The following is a 26,438-nucleotide window of genomic DNA, read 5'->3' as shown; positions in this document are numbered from 1 at the left end:
CTCCTGCCCGCATCTGTAACATGATGTCCCGCTCCCGCCCGCTAAAGCCCGCATGCAGGAGGGATAGCCTACTCAGCTTTTCTTTCTGTCTCACGGAAGGAGCACACACACCTGAGAAAGACTCCAGATGTCAGTTTCTTGGTTCTGAATGTAGGCTAACAACTGAAGTAGGCCTAGTCTGGTGCCCTTTTCCTCTGTCATGCTTTCGGTTTCGAGTTTTGACAATGAGCAGCAGGAACAAATTGAACCCACGTAAACGACAATATAGGCTATAGGCCTGCTATCAGTTATGCTTAAACCCCGTTTTTTAATGCTGCCTAACAGAACATCCAGCTGAACTATAGTTATGAACACTACTTTAATCATTTCCATATTTAATTTTACGCACATATTTAATTTGCGGGAGTGCAGTGAATCATCGGTTTGTCCCGCACCCGCTCCCGCACCTCTCTCATCCCGCCCGCTCCCGCAAAGAGCTTTCAAAAGTTGTCCCGCGCCGCACTCTTTTGCGTCGGGACCCGCGGGTCAACCGCGTGAGTGCAGACCTCTAATGTAAACAGGTGGTCAACTTCCCCTCGCTCTTCCAGAAGTGTGCGGATGTCTTCATATTGACTGCTGATAGACTCTAGCATTGTATGCAGGGAATTGCACCGTGTCTCTAGAGTTTTTAAGAGTCTTTTTCAGGTGAGCCTGAAGGTTGGCCTGCTTGAAATAGGTCACCAGTGGCTTGGCGAGTAAGTCATAGCTGTTACTTCTTCTCCATACGTATCCTCCTGGGATGGTTTGAATGTAGTGTACAGGACAGTGTTGAAAATATGGGCAGCACAGCTCAATCTGGTCACTGTACGCAGGTCCGCAACTATATTTGCTCCCCTATCTGTCACGTAGACCAGTTTGGAGTAGAATTCATCAATGCCAAATTTGCGCAATGCGCTGACGATGACTGGTTTAATGTTGTTTTACACAGTGAACAGTCCCACTCAGAGGTACAGAGCGTTCGATCAGCTCCCACTTATTGTTTATGTAGTGCAGAGTAACACAAAGGTAGCCGATTTTTCTGTAGTCGTCAGTCCACATGTCCAAGGTTCACAGCTCCATTACCCCCCCCTCCCCAACTGCATTTTAAAGTTGCAAAATTAACCTAGGGGTTAATAACACATGTGTACCGAGTTGGTCCGTTCTCTGGGATATGTTTTCATGCTAATCGAACGTGACCAGTTTTACCACAAACCGCTAATTAGCGTTTAACGCTAGTCTTCGGGGCACACGCAAAGAAATCGCTATTTCCATACCACTAACAAGGCTCAAAATAGCACCACACTTCCACAGTAGCATAATAAAGGGCCCTACATGTAAACTGAAGCATTAAAGTGTACAGACAGTTTATTAAAAATATATTTTAGAAACAGTACTGTTCAAGTATACAGACTGGCGCCATCTTGGGAAAACAGTCACGTGACAATTCAGCTCACATTGCATGACGTTGGACTGGAGCAACGCAAGCTGAACTGTCACGTTTACAGACAGTCTGGTTATGGTGTCCTTATCATCTCTACGAGGCACTGTTAAGTTCTGTTCCCTTTGAAAAATACTGTTCAATAGAATTGCCTAGTTTGTTACCACAGTTGTCTGCGTGCTTCCTCAGCGATGAAGTTCCACATTTGCGGCTATCGAACATAAAAACCTTAAGGCAGGTTTTGCATGCAGCAAAGCCTTTCACAATATTGTTTTCCTCATCTGAGATTCAAATTTCTCCCACACACTGGACTTGCTTTTTGATGACGTATTGTCGACAACTTTACAATCTCCACTAGCTATTCTTTTCTTTAACTCCTCCCCAGATAGCAAAACCACACTGGGGTGGATCTGGCCCACACCTACCATGCGACTCGGCCCAGATCCATCTCACGGACATGGTCCAGCGTCCAAACGTACAACGGGCCAAAAGTGGTCAGGATTCGTTTCATGGCTCTGCACCGGAGATGGGTCAGCGCTGGCCCACTCTCGTATCAAAACAGTAAAACCACACTGGGGTGGAGCTGGCCCACACCTAACATTCCATCCGCGTCTGATCCGTTAAACAGACACGGCCCAGTCCCGTACAGAAAATATTTTTTTGTAACATCTATAACGCCAATAAAATGTGATGGTAGGCCTATGATGTGAATGATTGCATGAAATTTGAGCATTTGCTATTTTTGGCTGAAGAATGTAAATGAGAAAAAAATGCACAAAAAAATTAATGTTATTATTCACATCATACAAATGCCAAGGTTTGGAATTGCCCTATAACAATCATAGCACGTGTCGCTTGCTGTAGGCTTGCTGCATAGCCCAATACCCCATCAGAATCGAAGAAAATGTTTACATTAAAAAAAATCTTTATTTAAAACATCACATGAACATAGAACAATTAATCCAACATTTAGCTGGCTTCTTTCATCGCGCTGGCGCTTGCTACGCCCCCCTCCATTCAAAACATGAACAAAAAACATAAAATCCAAAATTTAGCTGGCTTTCTTCTTGTTCTTCACGCTGGCGCTGGCGCTTGCTACGGCCCCCCTCCCGGTCATGCGCCAGTGCGAACCAGCGTATGGCGCACTGGTGGATGTCAAGTCAAGTCAAGTCAAGTCAGTTTTATTTGTATAGCACATTTAACGTGCACAGAGTGCAACCCAAAGCGCTCCACATATAAGACATTGTCATGACACATAGACTAACAAAGACAATAGCGGACGGAGCGGCGTAGTCGCCAGCGTACCCGTGGCACCAAAACATACAAGACAGACAACAAACAAATTAATAAATAAATAAAAATTAAAAATAAAAATTAGTCCAATTTCCAACCGGCTGAAAATGTCCAAGGGCAATGATGAATGTGTTTGTGTTGTATGTATGCTGCTGAGACCTTGAATTTCCCCTGGGGATCAATAAAGTATCTATCTATCTATATCTATGACTCGCGTGAAACTGCGCACAGCTGTGTCTCCACAACCGATGCATGCAACGCCAACAAAGTTCTTCATCTCACTGGTAGTCTGGAGATAACTAATTAAATAATGAACGTTAGGCCTTGTTAGTCTGGAGATCACTGGAAGCATAACAGTCCGAAGTCATGGGCGATCTTGTAGATCAGCAACTCGGTGGACTTTTAACAGCGACGTAGTTGGTCCGTAATGCAGAGTCATTCAACGTTAACGTTAGTCTGCTCAATCCAGACTCCAGGCAGTTGGCATGGCAGCTCACTGGTCAGAAACAGCTCGGCGGCCTCGGCAGATCTTTCGCAGAGTAGCTCCAGCTGCTGTCCCGATGTCTGTGTCTGTTGCCTGGGCCGTCACTGGACACTTGCGTACCGCTCCTATGGAACAAGATTATACGTTAGTGTGCACTGTACTGTAGGGCATCCTATGGGCAGGCAATATCGGTTTACATTACGCTAAATATCATTTATTATTCACCCTTTCTTTATTTTCAATCAGTGATGAAATGTTGATCGGTAAAAAAAAAACCGAATGTGGGCTTAAACTATAGGCTAATTGTAGGCTATTGTTAGACCATGAAACATGACACCCCTATCATGAAGCATAGTCACATCGTATAAAAACCACAGGTAGGCCCTAAACGGTAAAAAAAAAAAAAAGATCATCCAACAGCTCGGGCGCAAGTCATTTTCGGCTGGAATATTCTAACATACAACACAGGCTAAGTGTTAATAGAGCGGTTCCCATGGTAATACTTAATTCACAAGTGCACATTAAAGGAGATATTTACAAGAAACTCCCTGCTCGAGATTCAGAGATCGTTTTATAGCCGGATAGAAAAGTATCACGTTTAAATGATAATCTTTTGACTGATTGATCCCGCTCGACACATAGATTAGGAAACTAGTTTTAATTATAGCTCAGTTATCATCATTGCATTATTGATTGATTTTTCGTAACCTAGCATAGGCCTAGGCTATAGGCTACTTAATGAATTATGTGTCACGAAATGCATTATAGGATCACGAAATCAGTTTTGTGACCTGCTAAAATATATTTCTTGAGTCAGCAGTTTGCGGAATTAACTGGCCAGTAGGTAGCATTTAGAAGTGGCCACTTCATTCGCGCCTCCCGTTAATCACAGAGATCCGTGAAACGAAGGAAAGCCCTCTATTTGGACGGGAAAGTAGGCATAGGCCTATGCGCGCACTCCAGCGAGGCGAGTGATATGAGCTAGGCCTACAACAAGTCGCGATTTATTAGGCTATCCAATCGCTATACTGTTTTCATGAACATAACAGGAATCCACTTCATTCATTGTTTTAAATATCGTTGCTTAGCCTACACACGAGTTTGTCAGTTTCACTTGCACAGACGCGCATAGACTTTGAATGCGCACTCATTGCCAATCACTGCCGTTGCAAAGCCTCTGAATGCAGTCAGCAGCCCGGTTTACCGGCAATGCTACAGCGGACTTAAACTGCCACCTCGTGGCGAAAAATTGCAATGTATTTCACGCAGCTCTGTGAATGAAGTGTCACTTCTAAATGGACCCACTGGCTAATTCATTCCGCAAACTGGTGACTCACGAAATGTAGGCTATTTTAGCAGGCCACAAAACTGATTTCGTGATTTCAAAATCGGATATTTCAGGCAGTAAAAAGTCCTGGTAAGAACCAAACTAGATTTTGTTCAAATCTACACACCTATGGCTACTGAAAACTGTAAGATTCATTTAGCAAATGTTCTTTTGAAGTATTAAAAACATCGTTGTTTTAAGAATTTTCGAACGAAATGATTGGTAATCAGCACGTTTACAATAGCTGCTAGCAGCAAATAGTGGCATGGGGCAAACAAAAACTTAAAGCAGAAACTTTCATAGTCCCATATTTCACACTATATTCACCATAATCACACAATTGACAACGAAATATAGTATTAAAAAGCAATATACGTACCCATGTTGGCATCCATCTTCTTATGTGCGCCAGTGTCGGTTTTTTACCCCCCACGACGTTTTTTTCCCACGATGGCAATACCATTGCTCCTGGATAGTGGACAGTTGCTAATGTATTTTTTTTAGTTATGTGGTGAATCTTTTTTTTTAAGACAAGCCTATACTTTGTTAGTGAATTAACCATTTTTGTGTAGGCTACTTACTTGGGAGTATTCAATTGTAAGATTTAACAAATCAGGATTTAATAAGGAAATTGGCAATGGGCACCCCCACAATTATTTGCTCTTTTCCAACGGTTTCTGGTGCCTGTGGCTGTAATCCGTGGTAGGCTACTGATGAGGGCCAAATCAGCATCATGTTTCTCAAACGGACGGACCTCACTCACTTGGCGCGTTCGGCTCTGTTCAGTAAACCAGCGTGAGAAATATGCATATTCTAGAACGTTAGCAACAAGTCCAAGTTTAGAGGTGGTCTGGGTCCGTATTACAGATGTGGGCCACATCAGTGAACTGTCTTTGTGGAAGCTTTGGTTCTGATGTGGTAAGTGGATCTGGGCCAAATCTGCTGACTGTTAGAAAAACAGCACTGCTTGGATTGGAATGCTAAGATGAAAAGTCTAACTGGCACAGATCTGGTCCATAGCCAGAACCCGTGTGTAAGCTACGCCCGGATCTAGAGGCTTTTATGCGGATCCGGTCCAAAGGTAATTCCTATCTGGGTCAGGATCCATCTCGACGAATGCAGGCAGATCGCGCGGTTGTGATTTTTTTAAAGTGAAAGTAGGCCTAGAGAGTTCTGGATAAATAAACTGATATGGATTTTAAATAATTTTATCAATTTGAAATACAGAAATATTCTTGTGGATGTGTTAAAATATGCAAAGGCCTATATTTTTATGTTTGCACGTGACTGTTTTAAAACCGTCTTTAGACCCGTTTCCCCTTTGTCCGACCCGCACCCGTTGGATATTTTTCACCCGTTTCAGCAAAAACCCAAACCCGTGCAGGTGTCTGCACCAAGGTTCAAAGAATTCTGAACGGAAGAACCGGTTCGCGGTCTGTGGAAAAATGCCTAGTAAGTGCAGTCTGTTAAAGGTTCCCTCTCACAGTTATATAAATGGTCCATGGTGGGAACCGGATAACTCTGAAATCTTCTTTAGCCTTGTCTTTGTTGCCTTCATGATGTAATTTAAAAAGATGCGCTCCTCTGGAGTAGCATAATGTTAACATTAGATCTGCTGCATAGTGGAGATTTAAAAAGATGCGCTCCTCTGGAGTAGCATAATGTTAACATTAGATCTGCTGCATAGTGGAGATTGAGAGGAGCCATATCATCCTTGCATGTGACATGCTTTTGCATTTTGATATTGTAAACGTCCAAAGGAAAGAAAAGCAGTTTGAAGTATAGTTAGTATAGATATTTATGGGCAGAATTTAATTCCCCCAGATGCCCCTTGGTGCCTTACCCACCGTGCATGATGTACGTGGTGGTAGCAGCGGCACTGGTAATTAGTGGGTGTGAGGGTGTGGGTGTCTATGGTCACCAGCAGTCAATTTCCAATCCCACCACAAAGAATGTGATGAATAGAAGACTGGGTCGTGACCCATGGGTGGGTCGCAGGAGATTTTATTTGGGTCGTCAGCACAATTTATGTTGTCTAATAGGCCTAACCTAGCCAGGAAAGCTATCAGTTTTCTATTAGGATATAGTTTCTTTACCACAGTCACGGCCCTATGTGCAATTTTGCATTTAGAATAGCTCTGAAACTGGGGGGCGAACGCGTCGCAGAAGGGACAGCGTGGACATCTCACTAGCAAAATTAAACATTTCTGCCATGGACCTCGCAGTAACAAAGTGCAAGGGACATGAATCAGCCTATTTGCACGAACATTAACGGACACCAGCTCTTCAACTTGACCGATTAAAATCTAGTCAACTAAAGCAGACATCCGTATACCAGACATGGCTATTGAATATGCGTCATAGGCTGTAGATAGTTTCAATTGTAGATGCACTCTCGCTCAACAGTGCATTATATTAGCCTACTATTTAAATGGACATTTTAAACATTTTCCTCTCGTTTTCCACCTCGCAAACTCTACTAGGCTACAATAAAGGCGCATTATCTTTTGACTATTGCACAAAAGCCTCTTGTTCTGATATTTATTCATTTCACATTCTTACAACATAGCTTGCCACAATATCAATACACAGCCTTGGTATACGGCCTACAAACAAACGTTTAACTCCAGAGGAAAATGCGGATTCAACTTTCCAAATAAAGAAACCTCCACAAATAGGCTACAATATAACAACTTGAGTTTGTAAGAAGACGCTCATAAATTATATATATAGCCTCGGAAACATAGAGACATCGAGCTATATCCTCACTTGAAAGAGCTTGTGTGGACAAATAGGGTGAAGAGTTAAATGGCAATGATATTATTATATACTCGTTAATCCGACTCCATTTGATTAATAATTTGTATCACCAATCAATTACCAAGTAACTAGTTTATCAGCTATGGAGGAGAATGGCATGGCACACTACGAGAATTGAAGTTATCCGATTGGTAGGCAAATGAACAATTTAATAGGCATTAAGTCTTAAAGGTAAATGTAACCCATATCACTTCAGTTGAATGTATAAGTAAACTCACATAGTCTACTGTAACAAAGTAGCAAATGGTAACAAAGGAAACTTAACCAATTCACAGAGGTAAACTTGACAAGTTAGAGATAACTGATACACCAGATAAAACAATACAAACCCAGAGATAGAGAAAGGGGGAGAGAGAGAAAGACAAAGGGAGACAGAGAGAGAGGAAGAGAGAGAGAGGGGGAAAAGAGAGAGACCCAGAGAAGAGGTCCAAGGTGGAAAAGAAGAGAAGATGGGAAAAGAAGACAGAAGGCAGAAGAGCCCCAGAGGACCAGAGCCTCCACTTTTATCATTCACCTGGGCCACCCCCGACTCATCAGAGCCTTTGTTGTCTGAGGTGGATGGGTGTGGCCCAGGTGGATATCATAACTTTATGCTGCAGTTTAATTCTTAATCTACAACTATGCACAGATACATTCAATTGTACCAAAACCATAATCAGACTGTTGCCCACATTACAAGTATTAATTCAAGACCAAACATGAATGTATTATTCACAACACATATTTACAGAGCAATACTGTATGATAATGAGGTTGGCCTATTTCACCAAGACATCAAGTAGGCCCAGGACTGAGTTATCTCTCAGTAGAGGGGTCAGAACAAGGAGCAAATGGTCACTTTATGCATGAGCGGGTGTTGGGGATCTTTGGCCATGGCCAGCTAAGACAATACAGATCAAACACAGGCATCCACACATGTAAATTGACTGCAAAAGGCATTCTTTAGAAATGCATAAGGTTTGGGCAAAAGACGGGCCTTACAAGTTACTTGCTATGTTTACATAGGAATTGACGGTGTTATGGATCCATTTGTCTGCAACGCAACGTAGCCTACAACATCTCTCTTTAGAAATATAAGAACAGCTTACTATGCTGAAGAGTGACGACTGCGTAGCATGCAAGAATACCCCCAAGAAAAGTTTGAGAACCTGTGGCCTAAAACAATTTGATTGCATTCAGGTTGCATGTTAGATCTGAAGTGAAGATGGGTCGCGAGGGTCTGTCATTTTTAAAAAGTGGGTCCCCAGAAAAAAAGTTTGGGAAACACTGGAATAGAAGAGAGAAGATGCCAGTGACAAACATATATGTATTCTATTCTACTATTCTACTAGTTTGCTGGCACTGCAGGTTTGGCAGAATATAACAGTATTTATTATAACTTGTATGTTTCCCCATGTTGTCTGTTCCTGAATGATCTAAAGGGATGTCCGAGGCAGAGAAGATAATGAAAGATGTTGTACGCAAAATAGAGGATGGTGCCAATAAGCCTACTGACTTCCTTTGCTTAATCACGTAAGTCATCTTAACCATTACATAACGAAAAAATCTCATGACTTAACCATTCACAAAAAACACTCAAAAAGAACATGCCAACATTTTGTGAAATTAAGTTTTAATTAAGCTTAAAGGTGCCATGTGTTGAGATAAAAATATATATAAAAAAAATTAGCTACACGCATCAAAATAATGAGAAGAAATAAGGGCGATGATGTCATTAAAAAAATTACAAGGTATAGTGCTGCAGAGATATCAACCTGAATTAGCATGCTAAATTACTAGCCACAGCCCGACAGGTGTATACTCTTTGGTTCAAGTACGCCCACAAGCTGTGCGAGTTATTCGTGTATTGCAGTTTGGCTGGCCGTTATGTTGCCCGCACACCGCCTCCCATGGCCGAAACTGGTATTATGACACCTGTCGGGCTGTGGCTAGTAATTTAGCATGCTAACAACCATGGTGAGTCAGGACCTCAATTTAACATTCATGCAAAGGACAACATCTCCTGCAGTACTGTCACTGCAATAGGCCATTGGGACTGATGTTTGTTTGGTGGCTTTTGGCCACAGGGAAGAGTGCCACCTACTGGCCAGCCACCAACACCACTTCCAGCAGGAACCTACTCTTCCAAGGACGTTTCTTATCAAAGTACTAACTATGCCTGCTTAGCTTCAGTAATTCAGCAAAGTCAGGGTATCTGCTGGTCTGGCTTCTGGCAAAAAACAAAAGGTGAAAGGCATGATTTCAATCCAATTCTCACTGAATTGCAGCACTCAATTCTCACTGGTGTCTGCCAGACAAGTACCAAAACTTGGTTAGTTCATAGATTTCACATGTAAAATACATTTTATACAACCCCACCCCCATCTTGCCTGTTCATAATTCTGTGAAATTCTTGAATTGTGTGCATGTGTGCGTGTTTGTGTGTGTGTGTGCCTGTGTATGTGCATGCATGCGTACATATGTCTACTGTGTGTATATGTGTCATACGTAGGATTACTGTGAATGTATGTGTGTGTGCGTGTGTATCTGTTTATGCACATGTGTGCATATGGAATGGATTAACATGACCCCTGGAGGCAAACATACGCAAAAAATTGGTCATACTATGCCTTACGGTTCTCAAGATATTCACAGAAAACTGTTGGTGTACGGTCACTACAGGCATGCATTCAGAAGGTGTCATAATGATCCTACACTTTCAATTGTGTGCAGTTTTGACCATGAGATATTGTGATTACAACACCTAATTTTTTGCTTTTTCATTTTTAACTAGGTGGCGCTATACATGAAATGAGTGGTTATGGGATGGGTTGACATGGCCTCTTAAGACCAACATACAAAAAAAAAGGTGGTCCTCCTAGGCCCTACGGTTCTCGAGATATTCACAGAAAACCATGTCCGCCCTACCCTCCTTTCGGGGGGTCCAGTCCAGCGGGGGGCCACAGATCAAAACGAAAAATAATGGTTCCATGCTATCCTTGTGGGGCTACATGCCCACCAAGTTTCGTGCACCAGTGTCCCGAGACTCCTTGACGAAAAATTGCTCTTGAGAAAAGAAAAAAATCTGACTAAACCTATATGACCGGCGCTTCACTGCGCGGCGGTCATAACTAGAAAATGTAATTCCAGGGAATTACCAGTGCATGAAAATGCAAAACATATGATGTAAATGAACTATTAAATTACTATTAATTAAAAACTACTCAACATTTCCCCATAGACTTAACATGGGCGATTATGACATCACAATACGGCCATAAAGCAATTAGAATCCTGTGCCAGGTGTTCAGGCCATAGATTTAAGCAATAAACCCCGAGAAGCCGTAGGTTACACTGATTCTACAACAGCTAAGGGGCGTTGTTAGGCACGACGCGCTAGCGTCTAGCCACAGTCAGCTCGCTCACTCATAACATTGTGTTTCAATGGTGCATACTTTTTAAATAATCATAACTTGCTCAATTTTCTACCGATTTTCAAACGGTTTGGTTTGTTATAAATGTCAGAGATGTAGTTATGACACTGCATACTTATGAATAATTATAACTTCACCATGTTCAAGATTATAGCCACGTTAATAACTCCGTGTATATCCATCAAGATTTCAGCCTACAAGTTTGCCTACAGGGTGAACAGGTCAGTGGATGATGCCGTCAATATGGGACTGCAATACCTCCTGCGCCACCTTGATTCCCCAGGGACGTCTGCCAGGATCCTGTTTGTGGACTTCAGCTCAGCGTTCAACACCATCATCCCTGAACTCAGAAGAACTACATCAGAAGTTCACCCAGTTCTCAGTGCCTGCCATCACTTGTCAGTGGATCATCAGCTTACTGATTGACAGGCAGCAGAGTGTCAGACTGGGGAGCACCCAGTCAATTTCAATTTATTGTGCTTATAGAGCGACAAAACATTACACATGTATCAATACAGGACAGTAAGGTCTGTATACATGACAAATGCATATGATAGTCAGGTGTAGAGAATAGGACATGGTGTTGGCACCTGAGATGAAAGTTACTAGCCTAGAAATCTAGACGCACCCTAGCGGCTTCCAGGGCTAGTCTAGCAACTCTCCGTTGGCTTGTGAGCTCGAAAAATTAAACTTCTATCAGGCCAATCAAATCGTGTATAGAGTCGTTAGGCGGGCTTAACATAATGATTGATGGCAGAGTTGCAACGGTTTGGCTTGAATTCCCTGCTACTTGAAAACAAAGAAGATGGATGTTGCTGTTGGCCAACAGTGTGACACGAGTTAAGCTTGTTTTAAGTTGGCAAAAGTTTGAACTAGCCAACTAGCTCCGCTGGTGTAAAAGCGCATATGGGACTCAGCACTGGTGGGAAACGCATGGGACTCATAGCGCTGCCGCTGTCCTATTGCGTGCAGAGGGAATTTGAAAGACAACCGATTATCCCGCCCCTCGGACTGAGCACTGCGAATGGTGAGTGCCCAGACCCTACATTTCAATGTGGGTCTGGTTCGTCAGGCTAGAAAGTTACAAGAGGTGGGATGATTACGTATCCGGTATGATAATGCATTAATCCTTATCAGAAAGTCCTATTGGATTTTGTTTTTTTCCATTACAATCCTATTGGATAGTGGAAATCCTAAAGGATGTATTGTCATACCAACAGGATTCCAATAGAGTGTGCATTGTGATTGTTAAAGTCCCATAGGATTCTAAAGGACTGGAGGGTGGTTCTATGGGATTTGGACTTTCCAATAGGATTTTCATCATGACTTTCCAATAGGATTTTTTTTTCCCCAATGGGTTTATTTGTTTGGCTTATTGTTTGAATTGTCCAATAGAATGGGTAAGGACTGTATCAGAGAAAATCGAAATGCTATCTGCTGCGGTATTGATTGCGTGCCATGGCACAAACGTGTTAGTTTTTGGTTGTGGCCTTCGAAAACAAAGGCTGAATTACACCACAAGGGCCCATGTAATTTAACTGAAAATTCAAGGTGGGTCCATTGATGTATGTTGTATGACATGTGGGAGATTCCATATAATTGTTTGACTTGGTTAACAAATTTTTCTATATTCTGGGATGCACAGGCCAAGTCTATTTCTGATACTGTATCTTTAAGAAGGAGGAATATGGAATTGACAAGCCATGACCAATGTTTTAAATATTTGTTGGGCAAGATTAAATTCAAAACAGGCAAACTGTAAAAAAGCAACCACGCATTCAGCCGCCTTCCATTTTTGTGCACTCTCCACAGTGCGTGGCACTCTGGGGACATCAGATGGTGGTGTCAGGGATAGCAATTTTTTGTCAATTTTGTTTTTAGCTGTTCCAATGTACCAAGGGCTCTCATGATATTTACTATTAAACCAAAGATCTAAAAAATGTTTAGTGACTCCAAGTAGTACAGCATGCATATAGTCAACGGGAAAACTTTTAACCATGTCAAAGCCAAATCCAGAGCTATGGAGTAATATTAAGGGGGAAACCATTTTAACACCAAGGACATGCTCAACATTGTTCTCAACAGCTTCTTCTCCACAATTAATTATTTGCTCATGAGTTCTTAACTGAGCTGGAACATTGTCATAGACGCGTGTGAATCCACGACCTTTGGCTACAACTAATCCCTCATTAAGACAGCATCCACAGCCATAGGATCCATTGAATTGGTGGATGCCTTGGAGCATACATTTTGCCACTGCATCACATGTACAGGCAATAGGGAAAACCCTTGAAATGTGTCTCAACCCAGTGTGTGGATGCTTCCAGGTTATACCATTTGTATTTGTTGTTTTTATGTCCTGCACAAATTGGTGGAGAAATGTCAACATATTTGGCTTCCCTCGCCCAAACCAAACACCAGCAAGCAGTACATTTTTATACCGGACTTCAGCAGGCAGCTCATTAATCACACAACGAATCGGCCATAGGGAGTTAAATGAAGAATTAAAAATGGGCACACCATCACAGTTCCACAACAAAGAAATGTCCCCGGGTCTGTAATTGGTCTCTCTGAGGATATTGCCTGGTGGTGCACAATCGCTAAGACGTTCTCTTTGGAGGATGTCCCTGATTTGGTTTTCTATAGAGAGACTAATGAAGAAATCCCCCTCTTTGACATTGTCCTTGTTTGTGTCATCACCACAGTGTTCACAAAGTGACGTTTCTTTAGCTAAATTTGCACCACAACATTTGCAAAATAAATGGACTCGTATGTCGTCTGATGGGTCTTGAATACATTTCTTGAATATGTGTAGAGAGTGTGGCAAGATATTGATGGGTGGTAAAATAACATTTAACAATTTTAGTAGATCTTCGATGGCTTTAGATGGCAAACTGTGTCTCAGGGCAAAGGCCAGGATTAAAACTATGCACTGTGCCAATGTTACCTCTGAACCAGGGTGTAATGGGGAATCCATTGGAGATTTGTGTGGGTCTGTGTCTACATTGGGCATATTGAGATCTGGGTTTAGAGATCTAGTTTGAAAATTAATGTCTGAATAATCATCCGAATTTTCTTGGGCTATATCTCCGTCTTCATCAGCTGTGTTGACATTAGCCTCAGTTGATTGGTTGGTCCGCCATTTACTGGTCTTTGGCACCTCACTTAAATAGTCAGGATCTAAAAATCTAAATATAAGGTTGTTGCATTGGTCAATTATAACTTTTTGTGACAAAAATACAGCAGAGCATAGACCTACATAATTACCTTTTATATTTGCCCCTCTTGTATTGAGCCCTGTCCGCTCCTGTTTCCATTGGAGCAAGCCTTAGGCTATACTTCTAGGAAGAAAACTAATGTGAAAGTGGATATGGTAAGAGTATAATAACATACATTGTGAATAAGAAATTTAGTCTGCTATTTTAAGACAGAATTGTTTTACTTAATGTTCATATGTGGTCTAATGTTTTAGAAAGTGTGTATTTGAATTCTTTGAATTTCCCCTATAAAGTAATCAATAAAGTATCTATCTATCTATCTATCTATCAATCTATCTATCTATTACTATCAATAATTACAATGGGCCTCAATGGGGAACAGGAAGTCCTGTCAATGGTTTGTTTACAAACGTAGACTTATAGGGGGTGAAGAAGCGCTAGCATGTCTGCTTTTTTTACAGTCTGAACTCGGAGCGCTCACCTGCGCGCTCTGCAGACAGCGTTCGAAGTAGGTCAGCGTTCGAAGTAGGTCAGCAGCTGCCTACGTCAAAAACAGTCCGTTAAGTCGTCGACTTCAAGTAGAAGCTACGTCGTCGGAGGAGACAAGAGGACCAAATGACAGTAAGTAACGTTAGGCTACTAATAGCACTATAGTTTTGATTAAAACAATACAATCACTGTTTTTAAGCCCCAGCTATGTGCCTTCTAACAGTTCAGTTTACAAAGTAGCCCAAAAACTACGTTTAGGATAGACCAGATCAGAGATGTAACGTTATATCTGGGATAAACGATGTTGGTTAAAGGTTTAGCTAAAAGCTAGCCCTAACTGTTAATGGTATTACAAAATCCCAGTTATGGCAGTGACTGTTATGTTAAAAGTATTTACCTGAGTTAAATGTCGGGCACTTTCCGGCTTTCATTCATAACCGTAGCACTGCAGCTTCGTTAGTAATGTTAACGCATAGTGTTAAAGTTAGTTAGCCCAATGTTATTGTCACGCGATGTAGCCTAGTAAGTTACAATGTTTCATAGCATTGCACGCGACAATGTATCATATCGTAGCCTAGTCTAAACAGTCTTTCCCTTCACATTTCTCCCATCTTTTCCCAGAAAACTATGTTCATGTTAATCGAATGGGTTGAAGATCCCCCAACCTGGGATGTATTGCCTGTAAAGAAGGTAATTTACGGCGAAATCGAGGTTGGTAATGTATGCGATGTGGAGTATTTGGAGGAGTCAAGTCCAGCCAGAATTATAGAGTTAGGTTGGTATTTAAGTCTATACACACTACGAATCAATATAGAAAATAGTAACGTTTTATACAAGGATACAAGGATACGAGGAAGTTTATTGTCACATGCATATAGTTACTGGAAGTAAGAAATGCAGTGAAATTATGTCTGGTGTCAGCCTATTTGTGCAAAGTGGGGGGGGGGGGGGGTAAAAAGTGCAGTAGAAGAGGGGTTTAGTAGATTAAGTGGCAAGGGCTGCATAAGAAAGGTGAGGGAGGATAGGAATTGGGGGGGCACCAACAAGGAGCACCCAAGAGCAATGTTATGTTGTGTTCACAGATGCCACTTTTCAGGAACAATGTCTTGCTAAGAAACCTCTAGGAACTGTAATGAGTTTTTTTGTTGTTGATGTTGTTTTTGTTGTTGTCTTTATCAGGGAGCAGAAACACATTGCTAAAAGCACTGGGAAAACTGGAGAGAGACAGGGCAGGAGGCCCAACAACAACATCCGGGCCAAGCGGCCGTGGTCAGAGGGAGAAGCGCCCCCCTGCACCATACTCACCTGGTGGCACTACCAGTGACAACGATGAGGTTAGTATACGTGAAATTCAACAGTATGGAAACAGATGCTGCTGAAGGAGTGATATGGGCATATTGATGGAAGGTGTTGCTGATTCCATGCCAGGGTAGGCTTATAAAAGGATGGTGGTTGAATCAGTATCTCAGCCAAGATGTGATGGTTATACACTTGTTTCACAGGAGAACCCAGAGAACCCAATTCATTTGGTGACCGATTCAGAGTAGAATGTCTATTTGTCACACATAATCATATTTTCTCATGTCTTACAGTGTGTCCCCATGAAACGCAAAAAGAAGGAAAGGGAGTCCTCATCAAAAAAAATTCTAATGGAATACTACGTAAGTGTACAGACATTTTGTTTGTGGTTTTTCAGAGCTGTAGCCTATGTGGACTATAATTTGTGTCATATGGTTTTACACTGTTTTCTAACGCATGGATTCCCAAAGTGGGGGTCAGTCTCTGGCACGGTTATTTTGGGGGTCGCGGGTTCAAAAGTTTGGGAACCCCTGTTCTAACGTATGCGGTTCTGTCCTCCTCTCCACCCCACAGGCCGGTCTGGCAAAGTCCTCTGGCGATTCAGTAAGTGAACTCGCAATGGTTTTCAGAGCTGTATGTGGACTATTATTTGTGTCATATGGTTACAGTGTTTTCTAACGTATGTGGTTCTTTCCTCCTCTCCACCCCACAGGCCGGTCTGGGAAAGTCCTCTGGCGATTCAGTAAGTGAACTCGTAATGGTTTTCAGCGCAAATCGTGCAGCCCTACTCATCAGACCAACTCATCCTTTTTTCTCTCTCTAGGATTCAGCTACAATCAATAGCATGTCACACCAGCTTGATGAGATCTACAATATATTAATTGATATGAACCATAGAATTAGCAGGCTGGAGAAACATATAATTACAAGTAAGACTCTCAAGTTGTTAAGTTACAAGTACTCAAGTTGTTGTTTTTAAGAGCTCTTCTTAATATTTTATATTGTTGGTTGGTTTAATTTCCAAGTGTATTATGATGGAATTTGAATATCTAATTTAAAACTAAGTGGGTATTAATTAATTATTTTTTCATGTTATTGTACAGACCACAAAACGCCTATGCCAGCAGGAGCGTCAGTACCACCAACAGTGCAACACCCACTGGCTGCACCAACAACACCAGTGCACCAACCAGCACCACCAACACCAGTGCGCCAACCAGGACCACCAACACCAGTGCACCAACCAGCACCACCAGCACCAGTGCACCAACCAGCACCACCAACACCAGTGCACCAACCAGCACCACCAGCACCAGTGCGCCAACCAGCACCACCAACACCAGTGCGCCAACCAGCACCACCAGCACCAGTGCACCAACCAGCACCAGTGCGCCAACCAGCACCACCACCCCCATCAGCAAGTGCAACTACCATCTGCAGCACCAACAACACAGATGTATGTATTGGGCTTGCGTGGTACACTTAATATGATAAGATAATATGGCCATGTTGGTGGCACCCATACAGAAAAATAACATATCCACATATATGCAGCTTGAACATATTCCAGTATAAGCACATCTATGTTAAATACATATATTTCCATCTATGTTAAATATATTTCCATGTATTTATCAATATATTTCCAAATAATGTATTAAATATATTGTAGCCATCTATTCAAATATATTTTTTCCCTTGATTTTTCTGTATGGGCAGTAGGAATCACAATATCACCTGCTCATTAACATTAGGATTGATTATAATTAGGGCTGTCAAAATAACACGTTAATTGCAATTAATTAATTACAGAAATATTAATATGCTAAAAAATGTAACGCTGATTAATCGCATTTTATAGTGACATTTGACCTAGTGCAGTCTAGCTTTCATGACTGAAGGAGGCAGACAAGAAAGCACTGCTTTGAATGAAACATTTAGCTTAGGCCTATAAAGAATGCTCAGACCAATATACTGTCGACAGGAGCATCAATCTACTATTTCTTCAGTAAGGAATTTCCATTGCTTACCATAGGAGTTTGCCAAGTCTTAAGTAGCACCTCAATGCAAAACAATCCAGAGTTAGGCCTACGAGTTAGCACACTGATGATGATAATGCTAGCCGCCAGCCTTGTCAAAGTTAACTTTGCTAACGTTTTGCTGAGCCTACCCTATGACCGACTAACTAACTAACCAACAAACTCCCTTAATAAATTGACTACATTTGTTGCATATTTGAAACAAAAAGTCTTCAAAAGTATGTAGAAGGTGGTTACATGTATTTCCATTCCAATAACTTCATACATTACATTTCCATTTGCACTTGTAGGCTATGCTGCTTCAATTAATTTCTTTGTTCCTACTATTGAACTGCTATTTCTTATCCTGGACTGCCACCTACTGGATAGAAAAGGCAGTAACCTAGTAATTATGTGAATTAAAATCTACACGTTTGAATGGCCAAAAAAAAAGATAAATCATAGGTGTATTTCCACACATTACCTTGGTGTTAGGGTAGCCTACTCTGCACATTACCTTGGTGTTAGGGTAGCCTATACTCTGCACATACCATTGACAGTGAGTGGTAACTTCAGTCATTTGCATTTATCATGCTAAAAATCTGACACCAGGCACTATGCTGATGCCTATCAAAGGGGAAATTATAATAAAAGAGAGACACGTTGAACTTTAAGGTCTATAATGTTGGTTTGGCTGTTCATTGATTCACTCATCTGCCAAACTTGTTTTTAAGATATGTTCATAGCAAAAATGGATGCATGGAAATAATTTAGATTAATGTCACAGAGTGTGTAATTAATTAGATTAAATGTTTTAATCGATTGACAGCCCTAATTATAATGTCTCCCTTTACATACAAAGTTTACATACTGTACTATGTTTTTTTTTGTGGTTTAGGGAGCATAATACTAGGGATGCTATCTCCTGCTAAATGTAATTTTTGTAGAGGTCTGTGGAATTGTTTTTGAGTCATATCTAACAACAGTTGTGGCTGACACAAGTGAGGAGTAATAACTATTTTGTAATCAAAATTCATGTGTATATCCACAGGTTCATATAGGACCTTCCACTTCAATAACCCAGCATCAATATGGTTCAATCAAGTGGTTTAATGCTAAAAAGGCCACGAAGGACCTTCTTCTGGCCGTGTTTGGGAGGAGCATACTTGCCAGCCACTCCTACACTGAAAACACTCCTACACAAAAAACATTGAATCACTTAATCTTTGCGTTCATACAAACCCTTGTACCAAAAAACCTTGTGCGTCAGGCATTCTTGAGATATCACACTCAAGGTGGGTTTGGCCTTGACATTTGACGTCATCATCGAGTCCATACAACAGTCCAACAGTCCAATGCTTTCCGGACTAAAGCAGCTAAACCCCAGCTTAACCCGGTCAAAGTGAGCGACATTATAAGTGAGTAAAACTTTATTTCTCCCTCACAATGTAATGGTTGATATATTGACTTTAAACTGTTTATACATTATATACAGTACCCTCCACTGTAATTGGCACACCTGTTGTTAGTTTCTGCATTATCGTGAATGAATATAAGATTTGAAAAGCTGAAAAAAAGCCTATGTCCAATTAAAGCATATCATAACAACAGCTAACTTGCAATATAAAGCACATGCTAACGTATTCCTACACTTTCCCGCTTTGTTTGTTTCCACAGATTACATCACTAAACGGTTTGGGGTCGACCAGGGGGAGGTAAAGAAGGCCATCTCCGAGAAATGTACGGATCAGGAAAAGATGGAGAAGAGGCGGACACATTGACTGACACACACTGATTATTTGTAACAGTAATCATTTTTGTTATTGTTGTTATTTCTTTGTTTGTTTGTTTTTTTGTTTATTTATTTATATTTAATAATAAATATAATTACTTCATGTCTGTTATTGGGAACTGGTTTATTTAAATTCAATATTGTTTATATAATCCTATAGGATTTAATTTAGTAACATCCTATAGGATTTAAAATCCTGTAAGTGTTTTTAAAAGACAAAAACCTGTAGGAATAATATCTATTGGATCCCATCCTACAGGAAATCCTGTAGGATTTCTATCAGATTTTGGAACCGAAATCCTATAGGAATTCAATAATCCTACTGGATTATTTTTTTTGTAAATCCTATAGGATTCTTGTTCCAAAATCTGATAGAAATCCTACAGGATTTCCTCTATTGGAATCCTAAAGGACTTTCTGATAGGTGAAATGGGTGAGAGGAGGGCCAACACATGGATGGTTGATGACTGGTGATGATATACCGTACAGGGCTCTCAAGTGTTACGCATTGAGCGTGACAGTCACTCATTTCAGTCTTTTGTCACGCTCTCCCGCCACACTTTGTATTTCTCACGCAGAAAAACGATATATAGTTTATATATTTAATATGCTGCTGCCGCGCCGCTCTCACTATGGAACGGGCAGGAATCAAGCGCGTCTCCCCTGGAGTTGAGCCTGCCACTTCATCAGCCAATCAAAAATAACGAGAGGGGCTACGCAATAGCCAATCAGAAAATAGCACTATTGTATCTGGGTAAGATTTAACGCAACAACCAATGAAAAAACGCGTATCCTGGAATTGTTGAACGTGAATGAACGTGAACCTGTTACCCAGGCCTACTTCTTCCAAGTTTCGTTCACCTTGAAGCTTCGAGCATAAGTTCATGGTTTCAGCACAGAGTAAGTCATCTTTTAATGTTACAACAAATCCACAACTTGTTTGACACAAACAATGACAACGTGACTGCTGCTAGAGAATGTTTCCCAGATAATTAGCATCAGTTGTTCATGACTGTCTGTCATAGAAATATTCTATGACTGTCTGTAACTTAGCCAACAGTTCCACAGCCTGCATTGACAACACTTGCTCAGAATAAAGTAGCCTATGCCTAGTCATAGCCTACTTTCGTTCACACGATGACTGACATATTGTCGCATTCTAACATCTCTCTCTCCAAATAGGCTAAACAAAATTAGCACTAAACAAATTAAAGTGTATTGCATAGCCTATTGTTATAGGTCACTTTTAAAATCATGTCATATTATATAATTATATCCCGGCCATGGATGCATTAATCATTGCATCTGTATTCAAAAATGTCGGGTAAAAAGCAATTAAGCATCTTCTCATTCACCCTGAGAGGAAAGCCCCCTAAAAGGTCCAGGTTAGTGGATGCTCAGAGGTGGTGAAAAGGCCCATTATTGAATTGTCAGTGCCATGTGTCAAATCTTTTCTTTTGCAAATCTGAGCAATTATAAATTATACTTTTGCCCGATTTTGACTTAGGAGGGGATTTCTCCTACATACTGTAGCCAATAATCAAATGCCTGCTCTCTTTCGGAAAGCTGAGACACTGTTGGAAAACAATTAGAACTAGAAATGTAATGCCAGAGGAATTACAATAGTGGATGGAAAGCTGCTGGGTTAATGGTGGGGAGATTCCTGAAAAAAAAAAACATTGAATCACTTAATCTTTGCGTTCATACAAACCCTTGTACCAAAAAACCTTGTGCGTCAGGCATTCTTGAGATATCACACTCAAGGTGGGTTTGGCCTTGACATTTGACGTCATCATCGAGTCCATACAAATGTTCACACCAAATTTGAAGCATGTGCGTCAAGCCGTTCTGAAGTTGTGACAAGCATGAAAGCTGGCCTTTGGAAAATGTAATTCAGAGTATGCAATGCAAGACTACTGTACCTGCAAAACGGGGCTTTCAGTTGGTGTTGATGACTGCTCATTCTGCAGCCAGCTAACAATTACTTTGTCAACGTTAAAATAATTGAATCAACGTCGCACTGCAACATTTATTCTACATCACTTTTGCACCCTTCATTAATATTAAAGCAACGTTGAAATTCTAACTACAGATCAATGGGATTTCAATGGTATTTCCACTAAAATGAATATTGAAACAATGTTGAAATTACAACCAAACTAAAGATCAACATGATTTCAGTGTTATTTCAATTGATATTAAACCTCAGTAAACCACTATTAGTCTAATCTGGCAAAATATTGGGAAATTCATATCCTGCTTTATCTACAGCCAGGATAAATTTGGCTAGGCCTAGGTAGGTCTTGTTTAGGTTACACAAGCTTGCATAAATAACCATTGACAACTTGTTAAGCAAGTGCATTTATTCACTCTTCATCTAGAAATTCACGTGTACTGTGTTTTCCTGCCATCCATAGCAGTTGCAGTCAGCCTGATCCTTCAGTAGCAGAGTGAAGCGGCACCTAACAGAAATAGAAGGGGAGGAGGGAGGAGAGGGAGGAGAGGGAGGGGGGAGGGGGGAGGGAGGAGGGGAGGGGGGCGGCAGCTGTTAGATAAATATGTTCAACTGAGCATCAAACTAACAGCTAAGCCTACAATCAAGTTATTTTACGCCAGTGGTTCTCAAACTTGTTCTTTCATTCCCCACTTAGATCAAGGGGGCATTTTTAAACCCCACCTGTCCCTCATCGCTCTAAGAAAGTGGTAGGTCAAACTTAAAATTGTCAAATTTATTGAAATAATGACAAGTTCCAAATATATCCTCGGCAGCAGAGTTAAAATCAGCTGGTGCTGCAGATATAATAAATAAATAAATACATAATGTGCCATTGTAAATTAAACACACATATTTCTGTTTTCCAGCAACATATTAGGAAGCATAGGCCAATATTTTACAGCATTGTACAATATATTGTACAATATATTCAATGAAATACCAACATGCTGCATTAAATGGATCACTGCTGGTTAGGAAATATTTTTGAAATAAACTTTGCAGGGATGTGATGTAGCTTCTAGGCCTACAGTGGCTCCCGAATCAGACGTTTCAGTGATTTCACTCAGATTCTCAAAGGCATAATACTGTCGCGATCGAGGCGCCTGTCCCATACCTCAAGTTTTTTGGTGAATGCAGTAATCTTAGATCTGCTAGGTGAGGTAGGTGCTTGTCTTAGCCTTGTAACTGGAGATGTAACTCATTGAGCCACTCATACAAACGTAGTTCAAAACGAAGGCTAAGTTTCAGCCAGTGATTGTTTGCCATTTCCCTCGTCAGGCCAGCTATCGCTACGAAAGGCGGCTGGCTGGCAATTTGAGTGCTTAGCTAGCTGCTACCGCCTCCACTGCACACAACCGCGAACCTAGAAACATGAACTTACTATGTTGCTAAGCTAGAAGCTACAAGCAAAGATCCTTGATTACTCCGCTTTAACCCTCTCTGCTACAAGTTTAAAGCTAACGCCAGCTTGTTTGCTTACTTGATTAGCCGAGTCGTTTTAAACAGACTTCACACACTCCATTCAAATACAAAACACAAATAATTGTAACTTACATTGGGTGTGGTAGGAAAACGTCCGTTTCGTCGTCGTTTGTTGGACGAACCAGACAACAAGAACGTAAACTTTCTTCAAGAGGATGCTTGACAGCAGCAGTGCCTGACGAATCGAAATCAATGAGGCAAGGAGAACGCTACTGCGCATGCGCACAAGTTAATTACGGGATGTGTAGTTTTAGGGAGCACCAGATTGTATGCATTAGAAGCTGAGACGGTTGAATTCACAGGTGACACCTGTGTCAGTGTTCTAATTAGCCCGGGAACTACTCTGGGAGCTTAACGAGCGCAGCTGGCTTTAGGCCATTATGACATCACAGCCATTCAAGTCTATGGGGGAAAATGAGCTTTTTACCATTTTTAATCCCCTATTTCTTAAAAAGTATAAACTTTATAAAAAATCTGAAATAATAACTCTCTTGCCCCACTCCAGACCTTCAGAACGGTTATTTCAACATGTCTGTACGTTAAGCGTTTAGAGTCGCATTAATTCTTGAAAAGGTAAAAAGAAAAGGTTATAAGAAGAAGAAGAAGCCAGGAGATTTCAAGATAGTGGATTCCATCCACTATAATAACTGTGTGATGTACTGACACAAAGTTACAAAGGCTTTTCTTGTTCTACCGGATAACAAGCATCTTTGAACTGACCACATTTCAGCCCTCTAGGTCTTGACTTGATATGACTTGAGTCCTAGCATTAGGTCTTGTCATGCTGTGTGCAAAAGTAGATCAATATAGAATGACAACATGAGTACTTTAGACCATTGTATGCTCATGCATTTTGTAAAATGCCCTATGAAAACTCCCCATAGGACTTTGGGTTATCCAAAAGGCATACTGGCAATCAAATGCTTACTGCATATGAACTAGCCTGGCGGGCCATCCTATATCATTGAAATGTATAGTCTGGAATCTAACCATTCACCTCGCTTAATCCAAGGGGCGGGCAGAGAATTGTCTTTCAAACTGCCTAGGCATGCAATAGGCCAGCGCTACGACCATTTCTTCGAAAGGAATGACTTAAGTTAATTCGGGGCCCTAGTACTGAGCCTTGAGGCACCCCATATTTTACCATAGTCTGGGTAGACGGTTTATTGTGAACCTGTACAAATTGTCTGCGGTTAGAAAGGTATCTAAACCAAGCGAGTGCGTCTTTAATGCCTATCAAATGTTCAAGCCTGTGGAGTAGTATGTCTTGGTCTATGGTGTCAAAGGTAGCACTGAGGCAGGACCACAGCAGGACCAATATTGATATATGTCCATTATCGGCAGCGATGAGGAGGTCATTAAAAACTTTAACTAAGGCTGATTCAGTACTGTGGTGAGCTCTGAAACCAGACTGATATAATTCTTGGATTTTATTCATATGCAAGAAGGCACCAATTTGTTTGGACACTATTTTTTTGTAGTATTTTTGAAAAAAAAGGGAGATTAGATATAGGCCTATAGTTGGCCAGGTTGTTAGGGTTTTTTGAGGGATGGCTTAATAACAGATAACTTAACCGACTGTGGTACATGCCCTGATAGCAGTAAGTTATTTATAATCTGGAGCAAAGCATTGTCCAAGAAAGGGAGAGCAGTCTTCAGAAGATGGGTAGGAATAGGATCTATGTATTTGAAATACATATTTTATATTATCCCTGGCAACATGGTAAAAAGATGAAAATTACTTGATTTTACTTTCAATTCCTTTTACATTCTCCAAGGTATTATGGTTATGGATTTAGCAGACGCCTTTGTCCAAAGCGACACATAAATACAAAACAACATAATATTTAAAATTGAACAGGGAACAGATTAAAATGTAGGTCAAATATAGTAAGGAGAATAGTTGTAGTACACAATAATATCAATTCAAGCAATAGCCTAATAAAAAGCAATGTAAAAAAGGGGAAAGGCAATAATAAAACAATAATGTCAATTCAATCAATAATATAAAAACAATGACATGCTAAGACTACATTAAGGAGAATATCAATAAACAATAATGTCAAATTAATTAACAGCCCAATTAAAATAAAACATTATATAAACCATAACACATAAGCGCTTAAACAGCTAAGTATATGTTGAATAGGAATGTCTTTAGACCCCTCTTAAACGACCCAAAACTACCACAGGAACGGAGAGCACTGGGCAGTTCATTCCACCAACCTGGAACCACTGAAGAAAAGTCTGGAATTAGACCCAGTTTTCATGACTGGTCGACACAACATACGCTCACCAGAAGACCGCAGTGGGCGGTTGGGGATGTAAGGCTTGATTATTGAATTAAAATAACTAGGAGCAGATCTAGTTAGTGTCCTATAGGCCAAAGTGAGAGATGTCTCACTTGTCCTCCAGTTCTTCTGGACTCAGTTCTTATGGACTCCATGTCCTCCAGTTCAATAAACAGTTAATCTGCTGGGTCCATGTTCGGGCTGGATTATTCGGTCACGGTCTGAGGACCGGCACGCAGGATTGGACCCAATAGCAGACACCAAATCAGGAATTGAAGGGAAAAGACTTTAATGTCAAAACTTAACTTCAAAAAGGCAGTTCAAAAATAAGGAAACCCTGACAGGGCAGGAACAAACTCCACAAAAGGCAGGGCAAAAACAGTCCAACACTCAGAAAATTTCAAAACTTCAAAAAACTGATTAAATTCCAAAAGGCAACACGAAATCCAAAATCGAAGATCACAAAAAACAAAGCTTGACACAGAGTACACTGGAGCTAAGGACTTACATGATGTGACTGAAAGACTCAAAATAATCCAGCAAAGAACACAAGAAGAGACAGGGTTTAAATACACAGAACCAAACAGGACTAACAAGACACAGGTGGAAAGGAACAAGGCAATAATCAGGGAACAAGGCTCAGGTGAGGGGTATGGTCAAGGAGCAAAAGCACATGACAAGGGTAAAACAAGGAACACATGGTACAGGACACGGGGAGTAAATTAAAGCACAACAGGAAGTGACATAGGAAGATATACTGTAAGACAAGGCAAAACACACAAGAAATACAATCACTACAGAAAACAAAAAATGCATGGCCAGGACCTAATGATCTTGGGCCGGATCCTGACACCTGTACATCCATTCCGCAAAAATAAATCACACTAATCAATTTGTCTCCATCTTTTACTCCATCCCCCACTCTTGAAACTTTTGTGTATGCTTGTCTACTGGCGCTGCAAAGGTGAATAGATTGTAGAATAGCCAAAAAAGTTGTAGCATTGTTATAAAACCTTTAAAATCTCTAAACAATCACAAGTAGGGCATTTCATCACAGTTG

General features: G+C 40.9%; 2 protein-coding genes and 1 long non-coding RNA gene across 7 annotated transcripts in view; 2 read left to right on the top strand and 1 right to left on the bottom strand.

The window, feature by feature from the left end:
* LOC121700225 (nuclear GTPase SLIP-GC-like) overlaps positions 1–26,438 on the top strand; it is a 57,921-nt gene that overhangs the window by 10,564 nt on the left and 20,919 nt on the right. For 3 of the 4 annotated variants that reach the window (XM_042083056.1, XM_042083057.1, XM_042083055.1), the window contains exon 4: positions 8,802–8,892. The exons of the other annotated variant lie outside the window; for it this stretch is intronic. In XM_042083056.1, the coding sequence (XP_041938990.1) occupies positions 8,802–8,892 (91 nt within the window). The remainder of the gene's footprint in view (positions 1–8,801; positions 8,893–26,438) is intronic. 4 annotated transcript variants of the gene reach the window in all.
* Positions 11,774–14,988, bottom strand: LOC121700235. 2 transcript variants are annotated; one of them, XM_042083089.1, is made up of 4 exons: positions 14,898–14,988; positions 14,493–14,583; positions 14,061–14,146; positions 11,774–13,981 (listed from the first exon to the last, which is right to left on the bottom strand). In XM_042083089.1, the coding sequence occupies exons 3-4, from the start codon at positions 14,108–14,110 to the stop codon at positions 12,466–12,468; spliced, it is 1,566 nt and encodes a 521-aa protein (XP_041939023.1). In that variant the 5' UTR covers positions 14,111–14,146; positions 14,493–14,583; positions 14,898–14,988; the 3' UTR covers positions 11,774–12,465. The 2 variants fall into 2 exon arrangements, with proteins under 2 accessions (XP_041939023.1, XP_041939024.1); XM_042083090.1 differs by having other exon boundaries at positions 14,493–14,596; positions 14,898–14,984.
* LOC121700303 lies at positions 17,110–19,712 on the top strand. Its single transcript, XR_006027167.1, has 3 exons — positions 17,110–17,255; positions 18,869–19,235; positions 19,495–19,712. It is a non-coding gene; the product is annotated as an uncharacterized LOC121700303 (long non-coding RNA).

Source organism: Alosa sapidissima, chromosome 24, assembly GCF_018492685.1.
Source record: "Alosa sapidissima isolate fAloSap1 chromosome 24, fAloSap1.pri, whole genome shotgun sequence".
NCBI classification, from domain to species: domain Eukaryota; kingdom Metazoa; phylum Chordata; class Actinopteri; order Clupeiformes; family Clupeidae; genus Alosa; species Alosa sapidissima.
The sequence above is the reverse complement of the archived record's forward strand: the minus strand, read 5'-3'. Positions and strand labels throughout refer to the sequence as shown.

What these genes read in the sequence shown, in the direction of transcription:
- LOC121700235 (XM_042083089.1), bottom strand. Translation starts at nt 14,110, where the DNA reads ATGGAAACAGGAGCGGACAGGGCTCAATACAAGAGGGGCAAATATAAA. An exon ending in AAGAGGGGCAAATATAAAAG is followed by an intron (nt 13,982 to 14,060) that starts GTAATTATGTAG and finishes CCTTATATTTAG; the next exon opens with ATTTTTAGATCCTGACTATT.